General features: G+C 47.0%; 1 protein-coding gene across 1 annotated transcript in view; it reads left to right on the top strand.

The window, feature by feature from the left end:
- The first annotated feature begins 208 nt into the window (after positions 1 to 208).
- Positions 209 to 25,748, top strand: part of LOC134993165 (annexin A1-like) — a 95,880-nt gene continuing 70,340 nt past the window's right edge. The window contains exons 1-6 of the mRNA XM_063950851.1: positions 209 to 244; positions 837 to 936; positions 20,957 to 21,051; positions 22,624 to 22,737; positions 23,298 to 23,388; positions 24,414 to 24,493. Coding sequence (XP_063806921.1) covers positions 209 to 244; positions 837 to 936; positions 20,957 to 21,051; positions 22,624 to 22,737; positions 23,298 to 23,388; positions 24,414 to 24,493 — 516 coding nt within the window. The remainder of the gene's footprint in view (positions 245 to 836; positions 937 to 20,956; positions 21,052 to 22,623; positions 22,738 to 23,297; positions 23,389 to 24,413; positions 24,494 to 25,748) is intronic.

Here is a 25,748-nt window from a genome sequence, read left to right as displayed (position 1 = left end):
ACATGGCGCCTGCCCTGGCCCGTAGACAAATTTCCTATTGCACATGCGCGGTGGGCATCTTGGAAGTGATTTTTTGCAGCAACTTCTGTGGCTGCAGCGCCCATCGCAGGACTCTGGAAAGTTAAGTATAAAACAACATGTGATTATTGTGTGCGGTGTGGGCCCCCCCTGGACCCAGAGACTCATGTGCACCACACACACTGCAACCATGATAGAAAAGCCTATGACATATATGTTTCATAACGTAGGAGTATCATGGGGTTTTCTTTTGCTATGTGTACAGATGGAGCCACTGTTATCTTGGCTTCTGTGCTGCGCCTAGGCACACCATGGTTTATTAGCATAATCCAGAGGTTCTCAACCTCGGTCCTCGGTGGCCCACACAGTGCATGTTTTGCAGGTCTCCTCACAGAATCGCAAGTGAAATAATAAGCTGCACCTGTGGACCTTTTAAAATGTGTCAGTGAGTAATTAATACACCTGTGCACCTGCTGGTTTACCTGCAAAACATGCACTGTGTGGGCTCCCGAGGACCGAGTTTGAGAACCTCTGGCATAAACCCTTCATCTATTGTTCTCAGCTGCAATACAGTACAGAGAGAACAATACATCAGGGGATTAAGTCATTACAGCAGGGGATTAAATCCGACTGCCCTGGCTCAATTAATCCTATTAAAGGCCAAGATAAAGGTGGCTTCATCTGTATGTATGGAGATCTACTTTAATGCCATGGACTTATTATACAAAATATGGCAAGTTTTTATGTATTTGCATTTAATTTTATGTTAACACAAATATTCTCTGTAAAATAATGTAAAATATCATTTGCATATTTAGGAAGCTCCCACAGTACAAGCTGGACCAAATTTGCCACCACTACCCAAATACAATCCATTAGAGGATGTCACTGCTTTGGAAAAGGCAATTGATGCAAAAGGTAAGAAAATAGGACTCAAAGTAGTAACCCAACCATTGACATTAACAAATTCCAAAATTCCTGACAACATTGCTTAGATGATGCTAATGTGTGTGAATGGAGCACATTAAATAGAGATAGAGTTGTAAAAATATTGGAAATATCATTTCTGTTCCTCTATTGTACGTTGTCTACTCTACTATTGTACCTTATTAATGCAGCTCAGAATATCCATCAAGCAAAACATCATCTTAGAATTACAGTATCCTCCAGTTATACAGGTACAGATTTAGAGGGAGATGCATCAAAGCATCTATTGAGGACAGATGAAGATGTTTCTCACAGCAACCAATCATATTCTACCTATCATTTTATAAAATGTACTAGTTAAATGATAGCTAGATACTGATTGATTGCTATGGGCAAGAAATCAAATTATTTATATATTTATTCAAATTTACTTATAGCACCAGCATATTCCATGGTGCATGCCAATTAGGAATTAAACAGTAATAAAACAAGCCTGGGTGATAACAGATAGACATAGAGGTAAGAGAGCCATGCTTGCAGTTTTACAATCCATAGGAAATATGCGTTGATACACAAGAATAAGTGGTACATATTGCATATTAGTCCAGCCAGGTGAATGGAATACTGACCTGGGGTCAGTAGGATGTTTAAGAGAAGAAAGAAAATATATAAAATGATATGTGGGCCTTATAGAGAGGCTGTAATTGTGTAGAATAGCTTATGGAGGTTATGTGGGTGGTTCTGGAATTTCATAAGAGTGTCTGAAGAGGTAAGTGTTCAGAGAAGGCTTGAAGTGTTGGAGAGTAGAGGAAAGATATTTTCAGAATGGAGAAGAGATGTATGTTGGTGTAGTTTTGTTTACAGCCTTTTGTGAAAGTACAGTAATAGTATTTTAGATTGAAATGAGTAAAATTCATGGAACCAATGGAGGGACCGACAGAGTGGAGAAGCAGACTATGGGGTATATGCAATTAGCGGCGAATCGCGGCAATTTTTCGTCTGTTTTTCAATTCGAGACAATTCGACAGTCTAATTTCGGCAAGTGGGTGCCGAAATTGACCATATTCAATAAAAAACGGATTCGACAGTCCCGTTGCCGAAAAACGGCCGATTTGACGGATTTTGTTCTATTTTTTTAAAAACGGGTAAAAACGGGAAAAAACACGGAAAAAAATGGCGTGGGGTCCCCCCTCCAAAGCATAACCAGCCTCGGGCTCTTCGAGCTGGTCCTGGTTCTAAAAATCCGGGGGGAAAATGGACAGGGATCCCCCGTATTTTTAAAACCAGCACCGGGCTCTGTGCCTGGTGCTGGTGCAAAAAATACGGGGGACAAAAAGAGTAGGGGTCCCCCGTATTTTTTACACCAGCATCGGGCTCCACTAGCTGGACAGATAATGCCACAGCCGGGGGTCACTTTTATACAGCGCCCTGCGGCCGTGGCATTAAATATCCAACTAGTCACCCCTGGCCGGGGTACCCTGGGGGGGTGGGGACCCCTTCAATCAAGGGGTTCCCCCCCCAGCCACCCAAGGGCCAGGGGTGAAGCCCGAGGCTGTCCCCCCATCCAAGGGCTGCGGATGGGGGGCTGATAGCCTTGAGAAAATGACAAGAATATTGTTTTTTCCTGTAGTACTACAAGTCCCAGCAAGCCTCCCCCGCAAGCTGGTACTTGGAGAACCACAAGTACCAGCATGCGGGAGAAAAACGGGCCCGCTGGTACCTGTAGTACTACTGGAAAAAAAATACCCAAATAAAAACAGGAGACACACACCTTGAGAGTAAAACTTTATTGCACACCTGCCGACACACACATACTTACCTATGTTGACCCGCCGACTGCCACGTCTCCTGATCCGACGATCCGGGGTACCTGTGAATAAAATTATACTCACCTCATTCCAGTGTCTAGGTATAAATCCTCGTACTTGGCAAAACAAATAACCGAACACCCGACCAAGCGGACTGAAAGGGGTCCCATGTTACACATGGGACCACTTTCCCCGAATGCAGAGACCCCCCCCCATGACTGCTGTCACAGAAAGGTCTCTTAAGCCAATCAGCGAGCGCAACGTCCTGGCACTCTGCTGATTGGCTGCACGTCTGAGCTGTCAGACAGCGCATCGCAAAGCCTCTCCATTATACTCAATGATGGGAACTTTGCGTCAGCGGTGAGGTCACCCGCGGTCAGCGGCTGACCGCGGGTAACCCCACCGCTGACAGCAAAGTTCCCACCATTGAAAGTAATGGAGAGGCTTTGCGATGCGCTTTCTGAGGTCACACGCGCATACAGCCAATCAGGTGAGTGCAACGAAGTAGCGCTTCCTGATTGGCTGAAGGGACCTTCTGTGACAGGAGTCACGTGGGGTCCCGGCATTCGGGGAAAGGGGTCCCATGTGAAAACATGGGACCCCTTTCAGTCCGCTGGTCCGGGTGTTCGTTTATTTGTTTTGCCAAGTACGAGGATTTATACCTGGACACTGGATTGAGGTCAGTATAATTTTATTCACAGGTACCCCGGATCGTCGGATCAGGAGACGTGGCAGTCGACGGGTCAACATAGGTAAGTATGTGTGTGTCGGCAGGTGTGCAATAAAGTTTTACTTTCAAGGTGTGTGTCTCCAGTTTTTATTTGGGTATTTTTTTCCCAGTAGTACTACAGGTACCAGCGGGCCCGTTTTTCTCCCGCATGCTGGTACTTGTGGTTCTCCAAGTACCAGCTTGCGGGGGAGGCTTGCTGGGACTTGTAGTACTACAGGAAAAAACAATATTCTTGTCATTTTCTCAAGGCTATCAGCCCCCCATCCGCAGGGACAGCCTCGGGCTTCACCCCTGGCCATTGGGTGGCTGGGGGGGGACCCCTTGATTGAAGGGGTCCCCACTCCCCCAGGGTACCCCGGCCAGGGGTGACTAGTTGGATATTTACTGCCACGGCCGCAGGGCGCTGTATAAAAGTGACCCCCGGCTGTGGCATTATCTGTCCAGCTAGTGGAGCCCGATGCTGGTGTAAAAAATATGGGGGACCCCTACTCTTTTTGTCCCCCGTATTTTTTGCACCAGCACCAGGCGCAGAGCCCGGTGCTGGTTTTAAAAATACGGGGGATCCCCTGTCCATTTTCCCCCCGGATTTTTAGAACCAGGACCGGCTCGAAGAGCCCGAGGCTGGTTATGCTTTGGAGGGGGGACCCCACGCCATTTTTTTCCGGGATTTTACCATTCCATCTAAAAAAAAAAAAAAAAAAAATAATTTCAAAATATATAAATAATACTTGTGCCTCCCAAAAAGACAAACAAAGTACCTAATCCCTTCTAATATAAATAGATATGCTATTACCAATAAAAAAAACACCAAAAAAAACATGTTTTAAATTTTTTTTATTAGATTCACCCACCAAAGTGTGGCGGATTGAAAATGACGAATTTACTGTCTAAAAGCACTGTTATCGAATTTCCAAACTTCAATTGAATATACTTTTGTCGAATTGCCGCATTTGTACCATTGCAGAAAAGTCGAATTTGACAAATGTCGAATTTCAAAAAGTCGAATTTTGAAAGGCCGTTTTTTTGACGGAAAGTACTGAATTGCATTGTCGATTTTTTTTGGGGGGCGAAAAAGTCCAGTTTTTCGACAATTTCGGGAATTCGACCGCAATTGCATATACCCCTATGAATGCTTGGCTAGGAAGATAAGCCTTGCAGCTGCATTCAAAATAGATTGCTTGGGTGAACGTCTGTTTTGAGGAAGACCAGTAAATGTACTATTACAATAATTAATGCCGTAGGTAATAAATGCATGAATTAGAGATTTTGCAGTGCCTTGTGTAAGATACAGTGTGGTTGGCCAAGTGTCAAATGCAGTAGAGAGAATACATATTTAGACTTAGCAATAATCAAATTATTTACTACCTAAGTCAGTGCTGTCTCTGTGGAGTCCTCTTTAAAAGGTTTGATACATCTCCCTCTTAGTGTACTTATTTTATAAAGTCCTTAATCATCTCCATCATGGAGAAGTTTTAATAAAAAATGTGTTTCTCCATTTCACTTTTGGTGCTTTTTTTGTGGGGCATTTCAAACCCTTCACTGTAGCAATTCTAATTCATGACAGCATGCCATCAGCCTCCCAGCTCTGACAAAGTCTACCCTGGCTTCCCAAACACAATAGAAACCTATAAGCCGCTCATAACTTTATTGTGATTACATAAACCTTTTACTTAAGCTAGCTTATCACTAAATAAAACCACACCACACACTGAAATAAAGACACGGACACAGTAGCTGGAGTTAAAGGTCAGACGATGTTTATTAATCGCTGACCAACTCTTTAAACTAATAATTGAGGCCGAATTAGAATTGAATTGAATATATATTAACTTTAGTTTGGAGGATGGCAAACAGAAAACCGCTGCCAAACACCAGCACCCGTCACCTAGATGACAAACCACCAAACCAAGGAGGGGAGTACACATACCCCGCCTCCTTCCCGCATAACCCGCATTGTGCTGGCCTTACCCCTCTTTCTCTGGCAAACGTTCGGTTCCCGCAGGGGAACGTCTAAATGTCCAACCGCAAGAAAAGGACACACCTGCCGTCCATTTAAAGAGGGAGCCCCACAATGACCACTTATGCCTGTGTGACAGCTGGTTGGCAGCGATTTCCCGCCACCAAGGTTTTCCAAACCGCCACCGCCATCCGCAAACAGAACCTTAACCAACCAGAAACTAACTAGCTCTAACGAAAAAGACCGAAAATATCTTCCAGAAAAAACTGCACTCCTTCCGGAGAAAGGTGAACCCCATCGTCTCTATAGAACTGCCTGTTCCGCAGCACCAGCAGAGGATGCTTAATTGCCACTCCGCCTATGGCCTTGACAAACAGAGACACCGTCGAGTTCACCTTTTTGCGTGCTTTCTCCAGCGCCGAGAAACGCACCGCACCACGCCAATGGAAACGGGGCACCATTTCCGACCAGACAATGCATACCCCAGGCCAGTGACAACGTATCGCCACCACATCCGCCTTTATAGACAAAATCAAGTCTATGCCTTTAACTCGGCCCAGATCATTACCACCCAGATGAATGATAATACAACTGGGGCGACCCCAGCGGCGCTCCCTAGAAAAATGGATGCGCAACAAATCACCCCATAACATGCCCCTAACACCTAACCATCTAAATTGCCGGGACCCAAAAATCTCAGTCGCCCTAGATGCCATGGGATGTTTCTCCGCCCAAAAAACATATGAATGACCAACCATCCATATGTGGTCTCCAAAATTGCTGACCGCTGTAAAAGAAAATATCCTAATGTCAGATTATGCACATAATCTGTAACTTAAACACAACGTAACCAATAAAACCCAAGTGAAGGAGAAAACTCAAAAAACCTCCCGTGGACCTTGGTAGAACAGCCAATTGAAATTAGGCCCCCTCGGAGGAAAAATGTTAAAAATTCGCTTCACACCCTCGATTCCTGAACGGTAAGCGTTCAAAAACCGACGAGTAAACACGTTTTTGGGTTAGCGCAACAGGCGCACTTATAACTTATCTATACGGACATAGGACTTATAGGAGGCCGACTTCCAGCGACCCAACTCCCGAATAGCCGCTGGTGATGAACCAGCGGCCGCCGCATGGGTAGCCGCCCCAATCCGAAAGGAATGAGTACCGAAGTCCGCCTCCTGCAAGCCCAACGCCGTCAAACATTTCTTGAACACCGATGAGAACTGAAACTTTGTCAGAGGGTCCAACTGCGCGTGCACCAGCAACTGGTTGCCCCCCGGAGGTCTTAACCGCACATACTCTTGCGTCAACCGCAGCGGGCAAACGCCCATACCTCCCTGAGCCTCCAAGGACAACCAGCGACCCCGACCTGTTTGATCTGTCTTGGACCGCACAATCCTACAGAGCAACAGGCCCTCCTGCAAGCGCACATTCTCGTAGAGCAGACCCGATTCCCGGGACGCCTTGCTGCTCGCCACTAGCTCGCTCACCCGAAAAGCCCCGAAAAAGGCCAGGGCATACGCGCTACTAAACAATGCCACCTCAAATTCCGAGGACGCAATCCGAGGTAGCACACGCAGCAATTCCGCTAGCAGCTGCAACGTTATAGGCCTACGTGAATCCGCAGGCGCCGGGTGCAACCTAGCCCAACCTTTCAGCGCTCTGGAAAGGACAAACGACCCCGTGGGGTCCGTTGTCCCGTGGAGTCGCGAGTGAAAGGCGATGCCCGCAAGGGCAGTAGCCATGGCCGCTTTTGATCTACCGTTTTGGTAATGCTCCCAAACAAAGGTCAACAGGGCGTCGGCCGAGGACTCACCTGCTACCCCGTACCTACTCTGAAAGGCTGACCAATCCCGCCATGCAGCATCATACGCTCGTAGCGTAGAGGGAGCCAGTGCACACCTGGCCAACGCCGTTAAACCGCTTCGACCATCTGCCAGACAGAAGGTGGGCACTGTAACCCCTCTGCCTCCGCTCCCGGAACCAACGTCCTGAATTTGTCAAACTGGAACCGGGACAATGCATCCGCAATTCCATTGTCAACTCCAGGTACGTGGCGAGCCCTAAAATTAATATTGCGCTGCAAACAAACCAACACTAAATGCCTTAGCAATCGCAGCGCCTGCGGAGATGAGGAACGCTGGTTATTAATCGCATGCACTACCCCTAAGTTGTCGCAAAGAAACAAAATGTCCCTATTTGCGAACCGTCCGGCCCATAACTCAAGCGCCACTAAGATCGGGAACAATTCCAGCAGAAGCAGGTTCTTGGTAAACCCACGCGTTACCCAAGATGCCGGCCAGGCCGCAGCGCACCATGAGCCAGCGAAGAACGCGCCGAAACCTCGACTGCCTGAAGCATCCGTGAACAACTGCAGCTGCTTACTGGAACAACAAGGAGCGGGCCACAACACTTCCTTGTTGAAGGACACCAGGAACGAGACCCAAATCCGCAAATCATCCTTGATCTCGCGGGAAAGGTACACGGAGTGATTCTGTCGAACCGTCCCCGCGGTGGCCCGCTCAAGTTTGCGACAGAAAATCCTACCCATGGGGATAATCCGACACGCAAAATTGAGAGAACCAAGCAAGGACTGCACCTGTTTAAGCCGAACCCTGCGTTTTCCTAAACAGTCTGTAATCAAACCCAATAGTTTCCGCACCTTATCCTCGGGCAAGCGACAGCACCCCCCTACCGTGTCAATCTCGATACCTAAATAGCTAAGACAAGTGCAAGGACCCTCGCACTTATCCTGCGCAACCGGTACCCCTAAAGCGCAGAATAACGACCTGGCCACCGAGAGAATGTCCCCACAGACCGAACTGTCTCCGGGGCCTACAAAAAGAAAGTCATCCAGGTAGTGAGCCACCCCCATCTGCCCGGAGGCGGTCTGGACGCACCAGTGCAAAAACGTGCTAAAGCACTCAAAGTAGGCGCAGGAGACAGAGCAACCCATGGGGAGACACCGATCGACGTAGAATTCGCCCCCTATTTTGAAACCCAGAAACCGCAGGGAATCTGGGTGTAGCGGGATTAGCCGAAAGGCCGACTCCACGTCCAATTTTGCCAACAGACTCCCCGGACCACAATCCCGCACTAATCGCAGCGCGTCGTCAAACGACTGATATCGAACTCTGCATTGGGCTTCCGGGATAGCGTCGTTGACCGACAGCCCCGGCGGGTGCGACAAGTGCTGTATCAAACGAAACTTACCTATGGCCTTCTTGGGCACTACCCCTACTGGGGAAATGCACAAGGAGGGCAACGGGGAAAGGGCGTAGGGCCCAGCCATGCGCCCCAGCCCAATCTCCCCGTCAACCTTCCGCCGGACTTCCTGCGGGAATTCCCGAGCCGATCTCAAATTCTGGCGTGCAACCACATACACCGAATCCGGGATTGGCAAACGAAAACCGTGCTGAAAGCCCTGCAAGAGAAACGATGCCGCCGACTCATCGGGGTACAAGGTAAGCCAACGCTGCAACTCGGGAACTATAATCGGGGAGAAGGCCTTACTTGCCAATTCCACCGGCCTCGGTGGAAGCGGCAGGCTTACCGCCTGTCGCCGCGGTGCATTCCTTGGCCGGGTGACTGGCTCCGCACAGCCTGCATGAGTGGCGAAAACGACAGCCCGTTCCTTTGCCGCATTTGCCGTCGTTGTAGGCAAAGCACTTGCCTTTTCCCGTCAATCGAGAAGCCACCGCCCCGGCCGCCCCGGGCTTCTTGGCCGTGACGTCCGGGGTGGGTTTGACCTGCTGCGTGACCTCCAACCACACCTCAACATCCTTAAAACCCGCGGGCAGGATGGGGTTGCCATCCTGATTTCGACGAAACTTCTCGTCGTAATCCCGCCACGCGGAACCCTTGGATTTTAAGTACATATCGTGTACTAAAAACAAATATTTCACCAAGTTGGCATACTCCGCGGGACGCGATTCCGTGTAGCAAGCCATGAACACCAAAAACCCACGCAGCCACTGGTGAAAATTGCGAAACGCATTTTCCCCAATACCACCCGGTTTCTTGGCCGCGTCAAAACCCTGCCGCATTTCCTCTGTAAGGGTGAATATGTCTACATACTTCCCCTTACGTATTTTTTCCCGCATGCGCTTACGAACCCCTCTTGTCACTGCCGTGTTGGCGCAATGTACCATCTCGCCGTAACGGGAAGGGTCGGAGGGGACCACCTGCGCAGGAGCGGCCACCTTGTGCGCCTCCTTGGCCATTCGCCGCGCGATGAGCCTAGCTAATTTACGCGGGCGCCGCGGAGAGCCGGATGATACGCTGCTAGAAGACGAGGAACTACAAGTTGAAACGTGTAAAGGAATATTTAGCTCACCGGAGTTTGAAGGACCCGGAACCGCGTCGTCCACTGCACCCTCCTCCGCTGATGGCCGTACCTCCACGTTCGCAGTCGCGCTTGTCCGTGACCTTCGCCTCGTGACGGGCGTAGCCCCTGAATTAGACGGAACCTGCAAGGGAGAAAAAGAGGGGACAACCGGCACCGGGGGAACCAGAACATCATTAACACTTGTCCGCAAATGCGGAGGCGGAGAGCCCGTCCCCCCGTTCCGTGGCGGATGGCCGCCCGGCAGCTGCAAGGAGGGGGCCCCCGCCGAGGTGTACCCGATCGACTGCGTAAAGGCTGACCCGCTCACTGCACCGAAACTCGCGGGGTAAGACGGCCGCCACGCCGTATGCGGCGGGCAGCCGCCCGCCCCCGCCCATCCGTATGACGCCGGAAGGGACTGAGGGGGCGCCGCGAGAGGGGGCCAACTCTGTGCCACCTGATACCCACCGCCCGGTGCCTGCCCTGACTGCAGTCCCGCAAAGGCCGGCAAGGGCACCGCGACTCGGGGGCCACCGACCGACCACGTGGACTGCACGCCGGTGCCCGCGCTGGCCCCGTGCGGGGAAAACTGTGTGCCGGACACCGTCATGAAGCCCATGGAAGGCATGCTGGCGGCTAAGGGGAATGCTGGAGCCGGAGGCCACGCAAAACCCCTGGGGAAGGACTGGCTCCCCGCGAAGCCTTGCTGCGCTGCTACCGAAAGCGCCCCGCCGGGCGTCATATAAGCCGCCGAGACGGATGTCTGTGTGGACCCAAACTGAAAAAGACCGGGAAGGGCGTGGAGAGGGGTTTGAAAACCGACGAGCGGGGGCGCCGTTAATGGCGTCGGGGCGTCTGACACCCAGGAGGAGCCCGAGCAGGCCACCGAGGCCGGGGGAAAACCCTGCCATGTGACTGCCGCCGGGGCGGGTGTGGCGGCCGCCGCTGCCACGTCCCCCGCCCCGGCGACACTAGGCCCAAATGGCCCAATATTATTTAAATTGAGGTGCGGTGTGCTAAACCCCCCGCTGGAGGGGGGTAGTATGGGGCCCTGTATTGTCCCGGGGACAGCGGGAGCCGCTACCCGCTGCCCTGGGCTCATATCCCCCAGCTGCATATTGACCCCCCCCTCGCCCCCCGCAGCTCTGCCGCGGCCGTCCGGCACAGCTTGTGCCCCCAGGACGCCGCCGAGAGCCGACCGCGGGGATGGAGGAGGAGGGCCGGAGGCACTTATGGAAGGAGGGAGGGAAGTCGTTTCGCCCGCGGGAGGCGCCGGGGAGCGCGGCCCAGCCGGACCGCGCGCACCCGCGCCACGTGCAGAGCGGCCGCCGGCCGCCGGAGGGGAAGTGCTGCAGACGCCCGAGGCAGGAGGGAGAGGAGAGGCCCGTCCCGCTGCGAGCGCCGGGACGCGCGGCCCGGCCGAGCCGCGCGCATCGGCACCACGTGACGAGCGGCCGCTGGCCGCCCGTCTCCGTGTGGCAGGGGAGCGGGCTGTAACTGCCCGTCCCCGCCGCCTGTCTGAAACAGGGGGAAGTCCTCTCTGTGGCGCAACGCTCGGGGAGCGGGAGCGGAAGGCGCTCCCCGCATCCACGAGGCGCCGGGGGGGGGGGGAGCTGCACGTTTTGGACGAGGCATGGCAGAGGGGGGAGAATCTGCAAAAGTAGACAATGACACGCAGAGAGGGGGCACAGCACTGTATAATGCCCTAGAGAAGGCAAATGAAATTAAAAAAACAAAACAAAACAAAAACAATTTACAGGCAGTGAAAATAAGCAATAGTACTTATCCTTCCTGGGGCATAAACTGAAAGGCAAGAGGGAGTCTAGCAAGATGGCCACCCCCTATATACTAACCTAAGACCCTCCTCTTCATCCTGATGCACAACCCCTTAAACCAATAGGAAAAAACCAACCGGGAAAACTGATCTGCCTAGCAACTGCTTAGTCATTTAACAACCAATCACAAAAAGTTGATCGCTTATATGGCCTCAGGCTTATGCAGCCTTCAGCTTATCTTACACTCCTTATCATATCCACAAAGCCCTCAGGCACTCCTATCCCTTACATCTCTGACTTTACCTAATTTAACAATCTCTCCCACCTACACTTCAGCTCTGCCAATTACTAATGCCTCATTTTACCATTGATAATCACCTGATAATCTATTCACACTCTTGTAAAAATGAAACAAATAATACTAATAACAACAACAACAACAACAACAACAACAACACTACAACAGAAGCATAAAAAACTAATAGATGTTTATAATACTGTGCAAAAGTTTTAGGCAGGTGTAGAAAAAAAAGTAACAATGCTTCCAAAAATAGAAGTGTTAATAGTTCCTATTTATCAACTAACAAAATGCAAAATGATTGAACAGAAGTGCAATCTTAATTAATTCAATATTTAGTGTGACCACCCTTTGCCTTCAAATCAGCATCAATTCTTTTAGGTACAGTACTTATTCATCGTGCAGTACCATTAGGGAGGAGTCTGACTGGCTTTATATTTATTCTGCAGCAGGACAACGACCCCAAACATACAGCCAGTGTCATTAAGAACTATCTTCAGTGTAAAGAAGAACAAGGTGTCCTGGAAGTGATAATATGGTCCCCACAGAGCCCTGATCGCAACATCAGAGTCTGTCTGGGATTACGCGAAGATACAGAAGGATATGAGCAAATCTGTATCCACAGAAGATCTGTGGTTATTTCTCCAAGATGTTTGGAGTAGAGATGAGCGGGTTCGGTTCCTCGGAATCCGAACCCGCCCGAACTTCAGGTTTTTTTACACGGGGCCGAGCGACTCGGATCTTCCTGCCTTGCTCGGTTAACCCGAGCGCGCCCGAACGTCATCATCCCGCTGTCGGATTCTCGCGAGGCTCGTATTCTATCGCGAGACTCGGATTCTATATAAGGAGCCGCGCGTCGCCGCCATTTTCACACGTGCATTGAGATTGATAGGGAGAGGACGTGGCTGGCGTCCTCTCCGTTTAGACTAGAGTACTAGAGAGAGACACAAATTTTGGGGAGCATATTATTAGGAGGAGTACTACTTGCTGCTGATAGTGTGACCAGTGACCACCAGTTTAATTAATCCGTTCTCTGCCTGAAAAAAACCGATACACAGTGTGACACAGTCACATACCATATCTGTGCTCAGCCCAGTGTGCTGCATCATATGTAATACTGTATATCATTATCTAACTGTGCTGAGTGCTCACTGCTCACACAGCTTAATTGTGGGGGAGACTGGGGAGCAGTTATAGCAGGAGTACATATTTTAAGTACAGTGCACACTTTTGCTGCCAGAGTGCCACTGCCAGTGTGACTGACCAGTGACCACTGACCACCAGTATTGTGATTGTCTGCTGACCACCAGTATATTGTGATTGTCTGCCTGAAAAAGTTAAACACTCGTCGTGTGGTGTTTTTATAAACGCATTCTGCAGACAGTGTCCAGCAGGTCCGTCATTACATAATATATACCTGTCCGGCTGCAGTACTAGTGTGATATATATATATTTTAATTTTATCTCATTATCATCCAGTCTATATTAGCAGCAGACACAGTACGGTAGTCCACGGCTGTAGCTACCTCTGTGCCGGCAGTCGCTCGTCCATCCATAATTGTATACCACCTACCCGTGGTTTTTTTTTTTCTATCTTCTTGATACTAGTAGCTTACTTTAGGAGTCTGCAGTGCTGAGTCTGACAGACAGTGTCCAGCAGGTCCGTCATTACATAATATATACCTGTCCGGCTGCAGTACTAGTGTGATATATATATATATATTTTAATTTTATCTCATTATCATCCAGTCTATATTAGCAGCAGACACAGTACGGTAGTCCACGGCTGTAGCTACCTCTGTGTCGGCAGTCGCTCGTCCATCCATAATTGTATACCACCTACCCGTGGTTTTTTTTTTTCTATCTTCTTGATACTAGTAGCTTACTTTAGGAGTCTGCAGTGCTGACAGACAGTGTCCAGCAGGTCCGTCATTACATAATATATACCTGTCCGGCTGCAGTACTAGTGTGATATATATATATATTTTAATTTTATCTCATTATCATCCAGTCTATATTAGCAGCAGACACAGTACGGTAGTCCACGGCTGTAGCTACCTCTGTGTCGGCAGTCGCTCGTCCATCCATAATTGTATACCACCTACCCGTGGTTTTTTTTTTTTCTATCTTCTTGATACTAGTAGCTTACTTTAGGAGTCTGCAGTGCTGAGTCTGATGGACAGTGTCCAGCAGGACCGTCATTACATAATATATACCTGTCCGGCTGCAGTACTAGTGTGATATATATATATATTTTAATTTTATCTCATTATCATCCAGTCTATATTAGCAGCAGACACAGTACGGTAGTCCACGGCTGTAGCTACCTCTGTGTCGGCAGTCGCTCGTCCATCCATAATTGTATACCACCTACCCGTGTTTTTTTTTTCTTTTTCTATCTTCTTGATACTAGTAGCTTACTTTAGGAGTCTGCAGTGCTGAGTCTGACAGACAGTGTCCAGCAGGACCGTCATTACATAATATATACCTGTCCGGCTGCAGTACTAGTGTGATATATATATTTTAATTTTATCTCATTATCATCCAGTCTATATTAGCAGCAGACACAGTACGGTAGTCCACGGCTGTAGCTACCTCTGTGTCGGCAGTCGCTCGTCATCCATAAGTATACTAGTATCCATCCATCTCCATTGTTTACCTGAGGTGCCTTTTAGTTGTGCCTATTAAAATATGGAGAACAAAAATGTTGAGGTTCCAAAAATAGGGAAAGATCAAGATCGACTTCCACCTCGTGCTGAAGCTGCTGCCACTAGTCATGGCCGAGACGATGAAATGCCAGCAACGTCGTCTGCCAAGGCCGATGCCCAATGTCATAGTACAGAGCATGTAAAATCCAAAACACCAAATATCAGTAAAAAAAAGGACTCAAAAATCTAAAATAAAATTGTCGGAGGAGAAGCGTAAACTTGCCAATATGCCATTTACCACACGGAGTGGCAAGGAACGGCAGAGGCCCTGGCCTATGTTCATGGCTAGTGGTTCAGCTTCACATGAGGATGGAAGCACTCAGCCTCTCGCTAGAAAAATGAAAAGACTCAAGCTGGCAAATGCACAGCAAAGAACTGTGCATTCTTCGAAATCCCAAATCCACAAGGAGAGTCCAATTGTGTCGGTTGCGATGCCTGACCTTCCCAACACTGGACGTGAAGAGCATGCGCCTTCCACCATTTGCACGCCCCCTGCAAGTGCTGGAAGGAGCACCCGCAGTCCAGTTCCTGATAGTCAGATTGAAGATGTCAGTGTTGAAGTACACCAGGATGAGGAGGATATGGGTGTTGCTGGCGCTGGGGAGGAAATTGACAAGGAGGATTCTGATGGTGAGGTGGTTTGTTTAAGTCAGGCACCCGGGGAGACACCTGTTGTCCGTGGGAGGAATATGGCCATTGACATGCCTGGTGAAAATACCAAAAAAATCAGCTCTTCGGTGTGGAAGTATTTCACCAGAAATGCGGACAACATTTGTCAAGCCGTGTGTTGCCTTTGTCAAGCTATAATAAGTAGGGGTAAGGACGTTAACCACCTCGGAACATTCTCCCTTATACGTCACCTGCAGCGCATTTATAATAAGTCAGTGACAAGTTCAAAAACTTTGGGCGACAGCGGAAGCAGTCCACTGACCAGTAAATCCCTTCCTCTTGTAACCAAGCTCACGCAAACCACCCCACCAACTCCCTCAGTGTCAATTTCCTCCTTCCCCAGGAATGCCAATAGTCCTGCAGGCCATGTCACTGGCAATTCTGACGAGTCCTCTCCTGCCTGGGATTCCTCCGATGCATCCTTGCGTGTAACGCCTACTGCTGCTGGCGCTGCTGTTGTTGCTGCTGGGAGTCGATGGTCATCCCAGAGGGGAAGTCGTAAGCCCACTTTTACTACTTCCACCAAGCAATTGACTGTCCAACAGTCCTTTGCGAGGAAGATGAAATATCACAGCAGTCATCCTGTTGCAAAGCGGATAACTGAGGCCTTGACAACTATGTTGGTGTTAGACGTGCGTCCGGTATCCGCCGTTAGTTCACAGGGAACTAGACAATTTCTTGAGGTAGTGTGCCCCCGTTACCAAATACCATCTAGGTTCCACTTCTCTAGGCAGGCGATACCGAGAATGTACACGGACGTCAGAAAAAGACTCACCAGTGTCCTAAAAAATGCAGTTGTACCCAATGTCCACTTAACCACGGACATGTGGACAAGTGGAGCAGGGCAGGGTCAGGACTATATGACTGTGACAGCCCACTGGGTAGATGTATGGACTCCCGCCGCAAGAACAGCAGCGGCGGCACCAGTAGCAGCATCTCGCAAACGCCAACTCTTTCCTAGGCAGGCTACGCTTTGTATCACCGGTTTCCAGAATACGCACACAGCTGAAAACCTCTTACGGCAACTGAGGAAGATCATCGCGGAATGGCTTACCCCAATTGGACTCTCCTGTGGATTTGTGGCATCGGACAACGCCAGCAATATTGTGTGTGCATTAAATATGGGCAAATTCCAGCACGTCCCATGTTTTGCACATACCTTGAATTTGGTGGTGCAGAATTTTTTAAAAAACGAGAGGGGCGTGAAAGAGATGCTGTCGGTGGCCAGAAGAATTGTGGGACACTTTCGGCGTACAGGCACCACGTACAGAAGATTGGAGCACCACCAAAAACGCCTGAACCTGCCCTGCCATCATCTGAAGCAAGAAGTGGTAACGAGGTGGAATTCAACCCTATATATGCTTCAGAGGTTGGAGGAGCAGCAAAAGGCCATTCAAGCCTATACAATTGAGCACGATATAGGAGGTGGAATGCACCTGTCTCAAGCGCAGTGGAGAATGATTTCAACGTTGTGCAAGGTTCTGCAACCTTTTGAACTTGCCACACGTGAAGTCAGTTCAGACACTGCCAGCCTGAGTCAGGTCATTCCCCTCATCAGGCTTTTGCAGAAGAAGCTGGAGACATTGAAGGAGGAGCTAACACAGAGCGATTCCGCTAGGCATGTGGGACTTGTGGATGGAGCCCTTAATTCGCTTAACAAGGATTCATGGGTGGTCAATCTGTTGAAATCAGAGCACTACATTTTGGCCACCGTGCTCGATCCTAGATTTAAAACCTACTTGGATCTCTCTTTCCGGCACACACAAGTCTGCTGGGGTTCAAAGACCTGCTGGTGAGAAAATTGTCAAGTCAAGCGGAACGCGACCTGTCAACATCTCCTCCTTCACATTCTCCCGCAACTGGGGGTGCGAGGAAAAGGCTCAGAAATCCGAGCCAACCCGCTGGCGGTGATGCAGGGCAGTCTGGAGCGACTGCTGATGCTGACATCTGGTCCGGACTGAAGGACCTGACAACGATTACGGCCATGTCGTCTACTGTCACTGCATATGATTCTTTCCCCATTGAAAGAATGGTGGAGGATTATATGAGTGACCGCATCCAAGTAGGCACGTCAGACAGTCCGTACTTATACTGGCAGGAAAAAGAGGCAATTTGGAGGCCCATGCACAAACTGGCTTTATTCTACCTAAGTTGCCCTCCCACAAGTGTGTACTCCGAAAGAGTGTTTAGTGCCGCCGCTCACCTTGTCAGCAATCGGCGTACGAGGTTACTTCCAGAAAATGTGGAGAAGATGATGTTCATTAAAATGAATTATAATCAATTCCTCCGTGGAGACATTGACCAGCAGCAATTGCCTCCACAAAGTACACAGGGAGCTGATATGGTGGATTCCAGTGGGGACGAATTGATAATCTGTGAGGAGGGGGATGTACACGGTGATATATCGGAGGATGATGATGAGGTGGACATCTTGCCTCTGTAGAGCCAGTTTGTGCAAGGAGAGATTAATTGCTTCTTTTTTGGTGGGGGTCCAAACCAACCCGTCATTTCAGTCACAGTCGTGTGGCAGACCCTGTCACTGAAATGATGGGTTGGTTAAAGTGTGCATGTCCTGTTTATACAACATAAGGGTGGGTGGGAGGGCCCAAGGACAATTCCATCTTGCACCTCTTTTTTCTTTCATTTTTCTTTGCGTCATGTGCTGTTTGGGGAGTATTTTTTTGAAGGGCCATCCTGCGTGACACTGCAGTGCCACTCCTAGATGGGCCAGGTGTTTGTGTCGGCCACTAGGGTCGCTTATCTTACTCACACAGCTACCTCATTGCGCCTCTTTTTTTCTTTGCGTCATGTGCTGTTTGAGGAGTGTTTTTTGGAAGGGCCATCCTGCGTGACACTGCAGTGCCACTCCTAGATGGGCCAGGTGTTTGTGTCGGCCACTAGGGTCGCTTATCTTACTCACACAGCTACCTCATTGCACCTCTTTTTATCTTTGCGTCATGTGATGTTTGGGGAGTGTTTTTTGGAAGGGCCATCCTGCGTGACACTGCAGTGCCACTCCTAGATGGGCCAGGTGTTTGTGTCGGCCACTAGGGTCGCTTAGCTTACTCACACAGCTACCTCATTGCGCCTCTTTTTTTCTTTGCGTCATGTGCTGTTTGGGGAGTGTTTTTTGGAAGGGCCATCCTGCGTGACACTGCAGTGCCACTCCTAGATGGGCCAGGTGTTTGTGTCGGCCACTAGGGTCGCTTATCTTACTCACACAGCTACCTCATTGCGCCTCTTTTTTTCTTTGCGTCATGTGCTGTTTGGGGAGTGTTTTTTGGAAGGGCCATCCTGCGTGACACTGCAGTGCCACTCCTAGATGGGCCAGGTGTTTGTGTCGGCCACTAGGGTCGCTTATCTTACTCACACAGCTACCTCATTGCGCCTCTTTTTTTCTTTGCGTCATGTGCTGTTTGGGGAGTGTTTTTTGGAAGGGCCATCCTGCGTGACACTGCAGTGCCACTCCTAGATGGGCCAGGTGTTTGTGTCGGCCACTAGGGTCGCTTAGCTTACTCACACAGCTACCTCATTGCGCCTCTTTTTTTCTTTGTGTCATGTGCTGTTTGGGGAGTGTTTTTTGGAAGGGCCATCCTGCGTGACACTGCGGTGCCACTCCTAGATGGGCCAGGTGTTTGTGTCGGCCACTAGGGTCGCTTAGCTTACTCACACAGCTACCTCATTGCGCCTCTTTTTTTCTTTGCGTCATGTGCTGTTTGGGGAGTGTTTTTTGGAAGGGCCATCCTGCGTGGCACTGCAGTGCCACTCCTAGATGGGCCAGGTGTTTGTGTCGGCCACTAGGGTCGCTTATCTTACTCACACAGCTACCTCATTGCGCCTCTTTTTTTCTTTGCGACATGTGCTGTTTGGGGAGTGTTTTTTGGAAGGGCCATCCTGCGTGACACTGCAGTGCCACTCCTAGATGGGCCAGGTGTTTGTGTCGGCCACTAGGGTCGCTTATCTTACTCACACAGCTACCTCATTGCGCCTCTTTTTTTCTTTGCGTCATGTGCTGTTTGGGGAGTGTTTTTTGGAAGGGCCATCCTGCGTGACACTGCAGTGCCACTCCTAGATGGGCCAGGTGTTTGTGTCGGCTACTAGGGTCGCTTAGCTTACTCACACAGCTACCTCATTGCGCCTCTTTTTTTCTTTGCGTCATGTGCTGTTTGGGGAGTGTTTTTTGGAAGGGCCATCCTGCGTGACACTGCAGTGCCACTCCTAGATGGGCCAGGTGTTTGTGTCAGCCACTAGGGTCGCTTAGCTTACTCACACAGCTACCTCATTGCGCCTCTTTTTTTCTTTGCGTCATGTGCTATTTGGGGAGTGTTTTTTGGAAGGGCCATCCTGCGTGACACTGCAGTGCCACTCCTAGATGGGCCAGGTGTTTGTGTCGGCCACTAGGGTCGCTTATCTTACTCACACAGCTACCTCATTGCGCCTCTTTTTTTCTTTGCGTCATGTGCTGTTTGGGGAGTGTTTTTTGGAAGGGCCATCCGGCCTGACACTGCAGTGACACTCCTAGATGGGCCAGGTGTTTGTGTCGGCCACTAGGGTCGCTTAGCTTACTCACACAGCTACCTCATTGCGCCTCTTTTTTTCTTTGCGTCATGTGCTGTTTGGGGAGTGTTTTTTGTAAGGGCCATCCTGCGTGACACTGCAGTGCCACTCCTAGATGGGCCAGGTGTTTGTGTCGGCCACTAGGGTCGCTTATCTTACTCACACAGCTACCTCATTGCGCCTCTTTTTTTCTTTGCGTCATGTGCTGTTTGGGGAGTGTTTTTTGGAAGGGCCATCCTGCGTGACACTGCAGTGCCACTCCTAGATGGGCCAGGTGTTTGTGTCGGCCACTAGGGTCGCTTAGCTTAGTCATCCAGCGACCTCGTTGCAAATTTTAGGACTAAAAATAATATTGTGAGGTGTTCAGAATAGACTGAAAATGAGTGGAAATTATGGTTTTTGAGGTTAATAATACTTTGGGATCAAAATGACCCCCAAATTCTATGATTTAAGCTGTTTTTTAGTGTTTTTTGAAAAAAACACCCGAATCTAAAACACAACCTAATCCGACAAAAAAAATTCGGTGAGGTTTTGCCAAAACGCGGTCGAACCCAAAACACGGCCGCGGAACCGAACCCAAAACCAAAACACAAAACCCGAAAAATTTCAAGTGCACATCTCTAGTTTGGAGCAACCTCCCTTTCGAGTTCCTTCAAAAACTGTGTGCATGTGTACCTAGAATAATTGATGCTGTTTTGGGGACAAAGGGTGGTCACACCAAATATTGATTTGATTTAAATTTTTCTTCTGTTCCTTCACTTTGTATTTTGTTTAATTGATAAAAATAAACTATTAACACTTCTATTTTTGAAAGCATTCTTACTTTACAGCATTTTTTCCCCACATCTGCCCAGTACTGTATATACTATATATAACCAATATTAGCTCACCTCTATTACTCTACAAACACTATTAGCTCACCTCATTTACTCTGCTACCAATATGATCTTTTGGATTCTGTAATACAAACATCAAAACATCATTGCATCATTGTCTTGGTAAAATAGCAAATTTAAATAAAATAATACAATTTAGGACTGAGAGATTACACTTTTCTTTTTGGGATGACAGATCCCAAAAAGAATAGACAATTTTGACAGTAATAAAACAATATCATTCACCATGTATATGTTTTTATTTATATGTATTCTATTTTTATTTTTTTATGTATATCTTAAGAAGTTGATAATGGAACTATTATTGATATTCTAACTAAAAGAACCAATGAACAACGTCAAGAGATTAAAGAATTCTACAAAAAACAAACAGGAAAGGTAATACTTAAAATGTAAGAGTGCACTGCTAACTGGGTGTTGGTTTGTTGTTTTTATCTCTTCTTTTTGATTTGTAACTTTTTATATATTTGACATTATTTATATCAGACTGCATAGATTTATTAGGGAACCCCCGACACTCTAGCTGTTGTTGAACTACATATCCCAGCAGTCCCTGCTACAGTTTTAGCATGGCCAAATAGCAAAACTGTAGCAGGGCATGCTGGGATGTGTAGTTCCCCAACAGCTGGAGTGCCAAAGGTCCCCCATCACTTGTAAGAAGCATACTATACAAATAATAATACATGCATCTAATTATTTTTAAATTAGAATGGCATCAATGTTGCTTATATAAAGTCTTAGTGAAGAAGCAGTTGCGAGCATAAACATGCATTTTGGCTGGAAAAGTCACTAGAAATAGTTTTCAGTCTGTAGATTTGAGGGTGCAAAGGACAAGCCAGTGAAGAAAGAAGAAAGAGAAAAAACATATTACATAATTATTATGCATACTACAGTTCCTCAGATGCTGTTACACCTGTGCCCATCTTTAGCAAAGATCATGTGTAGGACCCGTATGGCGTGTGTGTGAATGGGTCCTGCGGCATAGGATGCAAGACGGAATCAGACTGTCATTTACTAACAGTCTGATGCTGTTTCGGAGGCTGCAACATGCTCTGTTTGGAAAAATAGAGGCGTGTTGCCGCCGTTTAGGTGGTGGAAAGAGGCCAGGGATTTCCATAGTAGGACAGAGATTTACTGACCTCTGCAACAGGCAGCTAGTGTGGCACCACGATCCGATGCTGTGTCGTAGGATGCATCAAGGATCATTAATGCAGCAGGAGGCATCTGCTTGAAATAGACAATTCCTTCCGCATTACCACACAGAGCTATCACTGCTGCTTCCAAGGAAGCAGCAATGATAGCAACTCTGACCGCACCTGAATGACTGCCCCTGTGTGGGGAAGTTAATGGTACTGTATCTCAACCTGTACACATTTCACCTTTCAATTTATAAATCAGATTGGATCTTAAATGATCCATATTTCATTAATAATGATTAATTGATATTCTAGTTAGAAACAGAAGGATCACATTTGGTTGAATACAGTATAAGGCATTAGTTCTGCAGGTCTGTAGTTGCTCTCTTGGCTAAAGCCACAATATATTGTGCTTAACTTCTTACATAGAAGGTGCTTCTCTTTTCATCATATCACTAGGGATATGTTCAGGAATCTTGAATCAATATATCTTTAGATATCTTTTTTTGCGTAGCAAAGCCAGTCCAATATTTACTTCACTAACATTCAATATAGTTAGTTGTGATCTATCTCTCTCTCTCTCTCTCTCTCTCTCTCTCTCTCTCTCTCTCTCTCTCTCTCTCTCCTGTATAATATAGAATAAAATATTGACATTTTTGATATAGCATTGCACTGATGTTCAAATGTTTTAGAATGTAATATAGGTATCTAAAGTAGATAAAAGCAGAAAACAATATCTGTAAATATTTACCTTATTAAAAAATGATTGCTTATACACAGTCATAATAACAATTTGCCTATAACTATATTGTAGTCTCTGGAAGAATCTTTAAAAAAATCCCTCTCCGGTAAACTTGAATCTGTCATCTTGGACATGATGAAAACCCCAGCACTGTTTGATGCACAACACCTAAAAGCGGCAACAAAGGTATTTACTTCACTTATCACTAATATAAAGAATTGTTGGGATGTCTCTACATATATCTTTTTATTTCTAAACCCACCTGAGTGCTAAATGACTGTTTAACTTTAGGTTGACAGCCCTTATTCATAATGCAGCCTGCTCTAATGTTACTTAATGAATATTAGGTAATTATGTTTGCCTATCCTTGTCACAGTACAGTCTTCTCCAGTACATTTCACACAGACACAACTCCCCTGAGACATATCCTGATTCCTACAAATGAATAATGCCTGGAAATACAAGTAGATTTAATTTTAGGGTACAGCCATGCAAAATACTCGGGGGGGGGGGGGGAGAATTGAAATAATAATAGTAGTAGTAGTAGTAGTAGTAGTAGTAGTAGTAGTGTGCCCATATCCTACTGTTTCCATTGTGTATACTTACTGTATTTCGATCCATTGTTGCATTACATTAAATAATCGGGTAGTGAAGGAACCACAGTAATAAAAATTTTATTTCTCCTGCAAGAAAAAAGAAAATGCAAGGCTAAAATTTGTTCCTGTAAAATACAATTCTATTACCAGGGTCTTGGGACAGATGAGGATGTGCTCATTGAGATAATTGTGACAAGAAGTAATCAACAAATAAAGCAAATCAAGAAAGTCTACAATGAAGGTATCTAGTTGAAAAGCAATTGGATCAAAACTTGTTGGAATTTCGTGTTACTAAATTTTGAATATACATGTGTTTGTTTCTTGAGATAAGATGGATGCTAATTTATTACATCCATAGGTTTACTGGAGGGGCCATGTCCTTCGCTCCCCTAGCAATAAAGGTAGAGAAATACTCTGCTCTTTTTTAGTATTAGAAATGCTGACTACAATAGGGGTCCATGAAATAAAACTTGGAGAGTGGATGGAGATAAAGGGGGAGATGTTCTAAGCTTCGGAAAGCGAGACAAAGCACCAATCAGTCAACTCCTGTGATTTTCCAGGCTGTGTTTGAAAAGTGACAGTTAGGAGCTGGTTGGTTGGTACTTTATCTCCCTCCACTTTATCTCTCTCAAAGGCTTAGTACATAGAACCCATATCCTGCTTTGTCCAGTTTGGTAACATATTTCCTTGATGCTTGGGAAATGAAGTCATAACTCTTTGAGTGTTAGTGTGGTTTAAGATGATCACACTTACGGGTATTATTACTGGAGTGCGGGTTTCTAGAAATGTAAATGTTGCCCATAGCAACCAATCAGATTCTAGCTATTATCTTCTAGAAGGTAGAAGGTGGTAGATAAATGATAAGTAGAAGCTGATTGGCTGCTATGGGCAACATCTCCATTTCTAAAAGCCCGCAAGGCTAGTATTTGTTGCCTGCATCTTTTAACATGTCTGATAATTATCCAATTTTGTTTCATTCATTTGGGATTACAAAGACTGAAACATGTGGCCAAACACTAATTATTATTAACAACAAAGCTGCAGGTATGGCCAAGAAAATACCCAATAATAAACAGAACTTTGTGTATATCACAGTCCATTGTTGCTACGAGTTTGGTAACTCTTTTCACCTGCATCTCATTCTGTCCTGTATTCAGGCTACGTAACTAATTTTGGAGAATGAGCACAAATCCTAGAATTCTGTTCTGTACTTATTGCTTTCCCAAGAAAATTAAGAAATTCATTTATTATGTAATTAATTCACAGAATATAAAACTGATCTTGAAAAGGATATCACTGATGACACATCTGGAGATTTTCAGAAGGCTTTGCTGACTCTTTTGAAGGTACAGGCCATTTGTAGTGCACACATGTAAAGATGTGTCCACTTATATCTTTGCTTTTTTGCTCAATTTGGCACAACATGCAAAACACGGCTAAGCTGTTTTTCACGAGTAGCGAGTGGATGGACTTTCATATTTTTGTTTGCCATAATAGAATATGTATAAAGTAACATATTAAAGAAGCAAAATAAGAAAAATCACAAGCCATGGCTAAATCTGAGTCTATGGCATGCAAAACCGTACCATACTGTACATGGCGGGATATAGCAAAGATGTATGTGGACACATCTGTATGTACATTATTATATAGGCCCTAAACATTCAGTATGTTGTTAGCAACCTACAAGTTACCAGCAGCTTATATAAGTGTATATTTATGCCTTTCAGGAACAATTAAGGCTACAAGTAATTGCAAAAGCATTCTTCACAGTGATAGCATTATTTCTATGCACTTTGTTATAATTCATAAAACACACAATATTAGAATCTTTAGATGTTTAGAATGGCTCATAATACAGTACAATGACTTTTTCGGAGCTAAGCAGTAATATAAATAGTAATCATCATCATCATCATCATCAACATAACAATAACAACAACAACAACAACATATTTACTGTAGAGAATACATACGTGATCCTGGCTGATGGGATGCCGGCTGTCAGTATACCGACAGCGGCATCCCGTCAGGCTTAATCCCGGCAGCGAGCGCAGTGTGTACCCTCACACTGCTCGCCACGCTTCGGGCCCGGTGGCGAGCTTCTCACCACAGGTTATATTCCCACTTGGGTGGTGGCGTGGACCCACCACCCAAGTGGGAATGCCGGGCTGCGATTAGTATTCCGGGTGTTGGGATCCGGCGTTGGTATCCTGAACACCGGGCTCTCGACAGCTGGTACATTAATTGCATCCCTACTGTAGGGGGAGATGTATCAAGGTTCCTCAAAAGTGGAGAAGTGGACATGTGAAGAAGATGTCCATAGCAACCAATGAGCTACTAGCTATCATTTATCAGATATATGCTATAAAATTATACAAGCTGATTGGTTGCTATGAGAAATTTTTCCACTTCTTAACTAGAGATGAGCGCCTGAAATTTTTCGGGTTTTGTGTTTTGGTTTTGGGTTCGGTTCCGCGGCCGTGTTTTTGGTTCGAACGCGTTTTGGCAAAACCTCACCGAATTATTTTTGTCGGATTCGGGTGTGTTTTGGATTCGGGTGTTTTTTTCCAAAAACACTAAAAAACAGCTTAAATCATA

The sequence above is a fragment of the Pseudophryne corroboree genome, chromosome 1 (assembly GCF_028390025.1).
Source record: "Pseudophryne corroboree isolate aPseCor3 chromosome 1, aPseCor3.hap2, whole genome shotgun sequence".
Classification (NCBI taxonomy): Eukaryota; Metazoa; Chordata; class Amphibia; order Anura; family Myobatrachidae; genus Pseudophryne; species Pseudophryne corroboree.
This window is presented reverse-complemented; position numbering and strand designations above follow the sequence as displayed.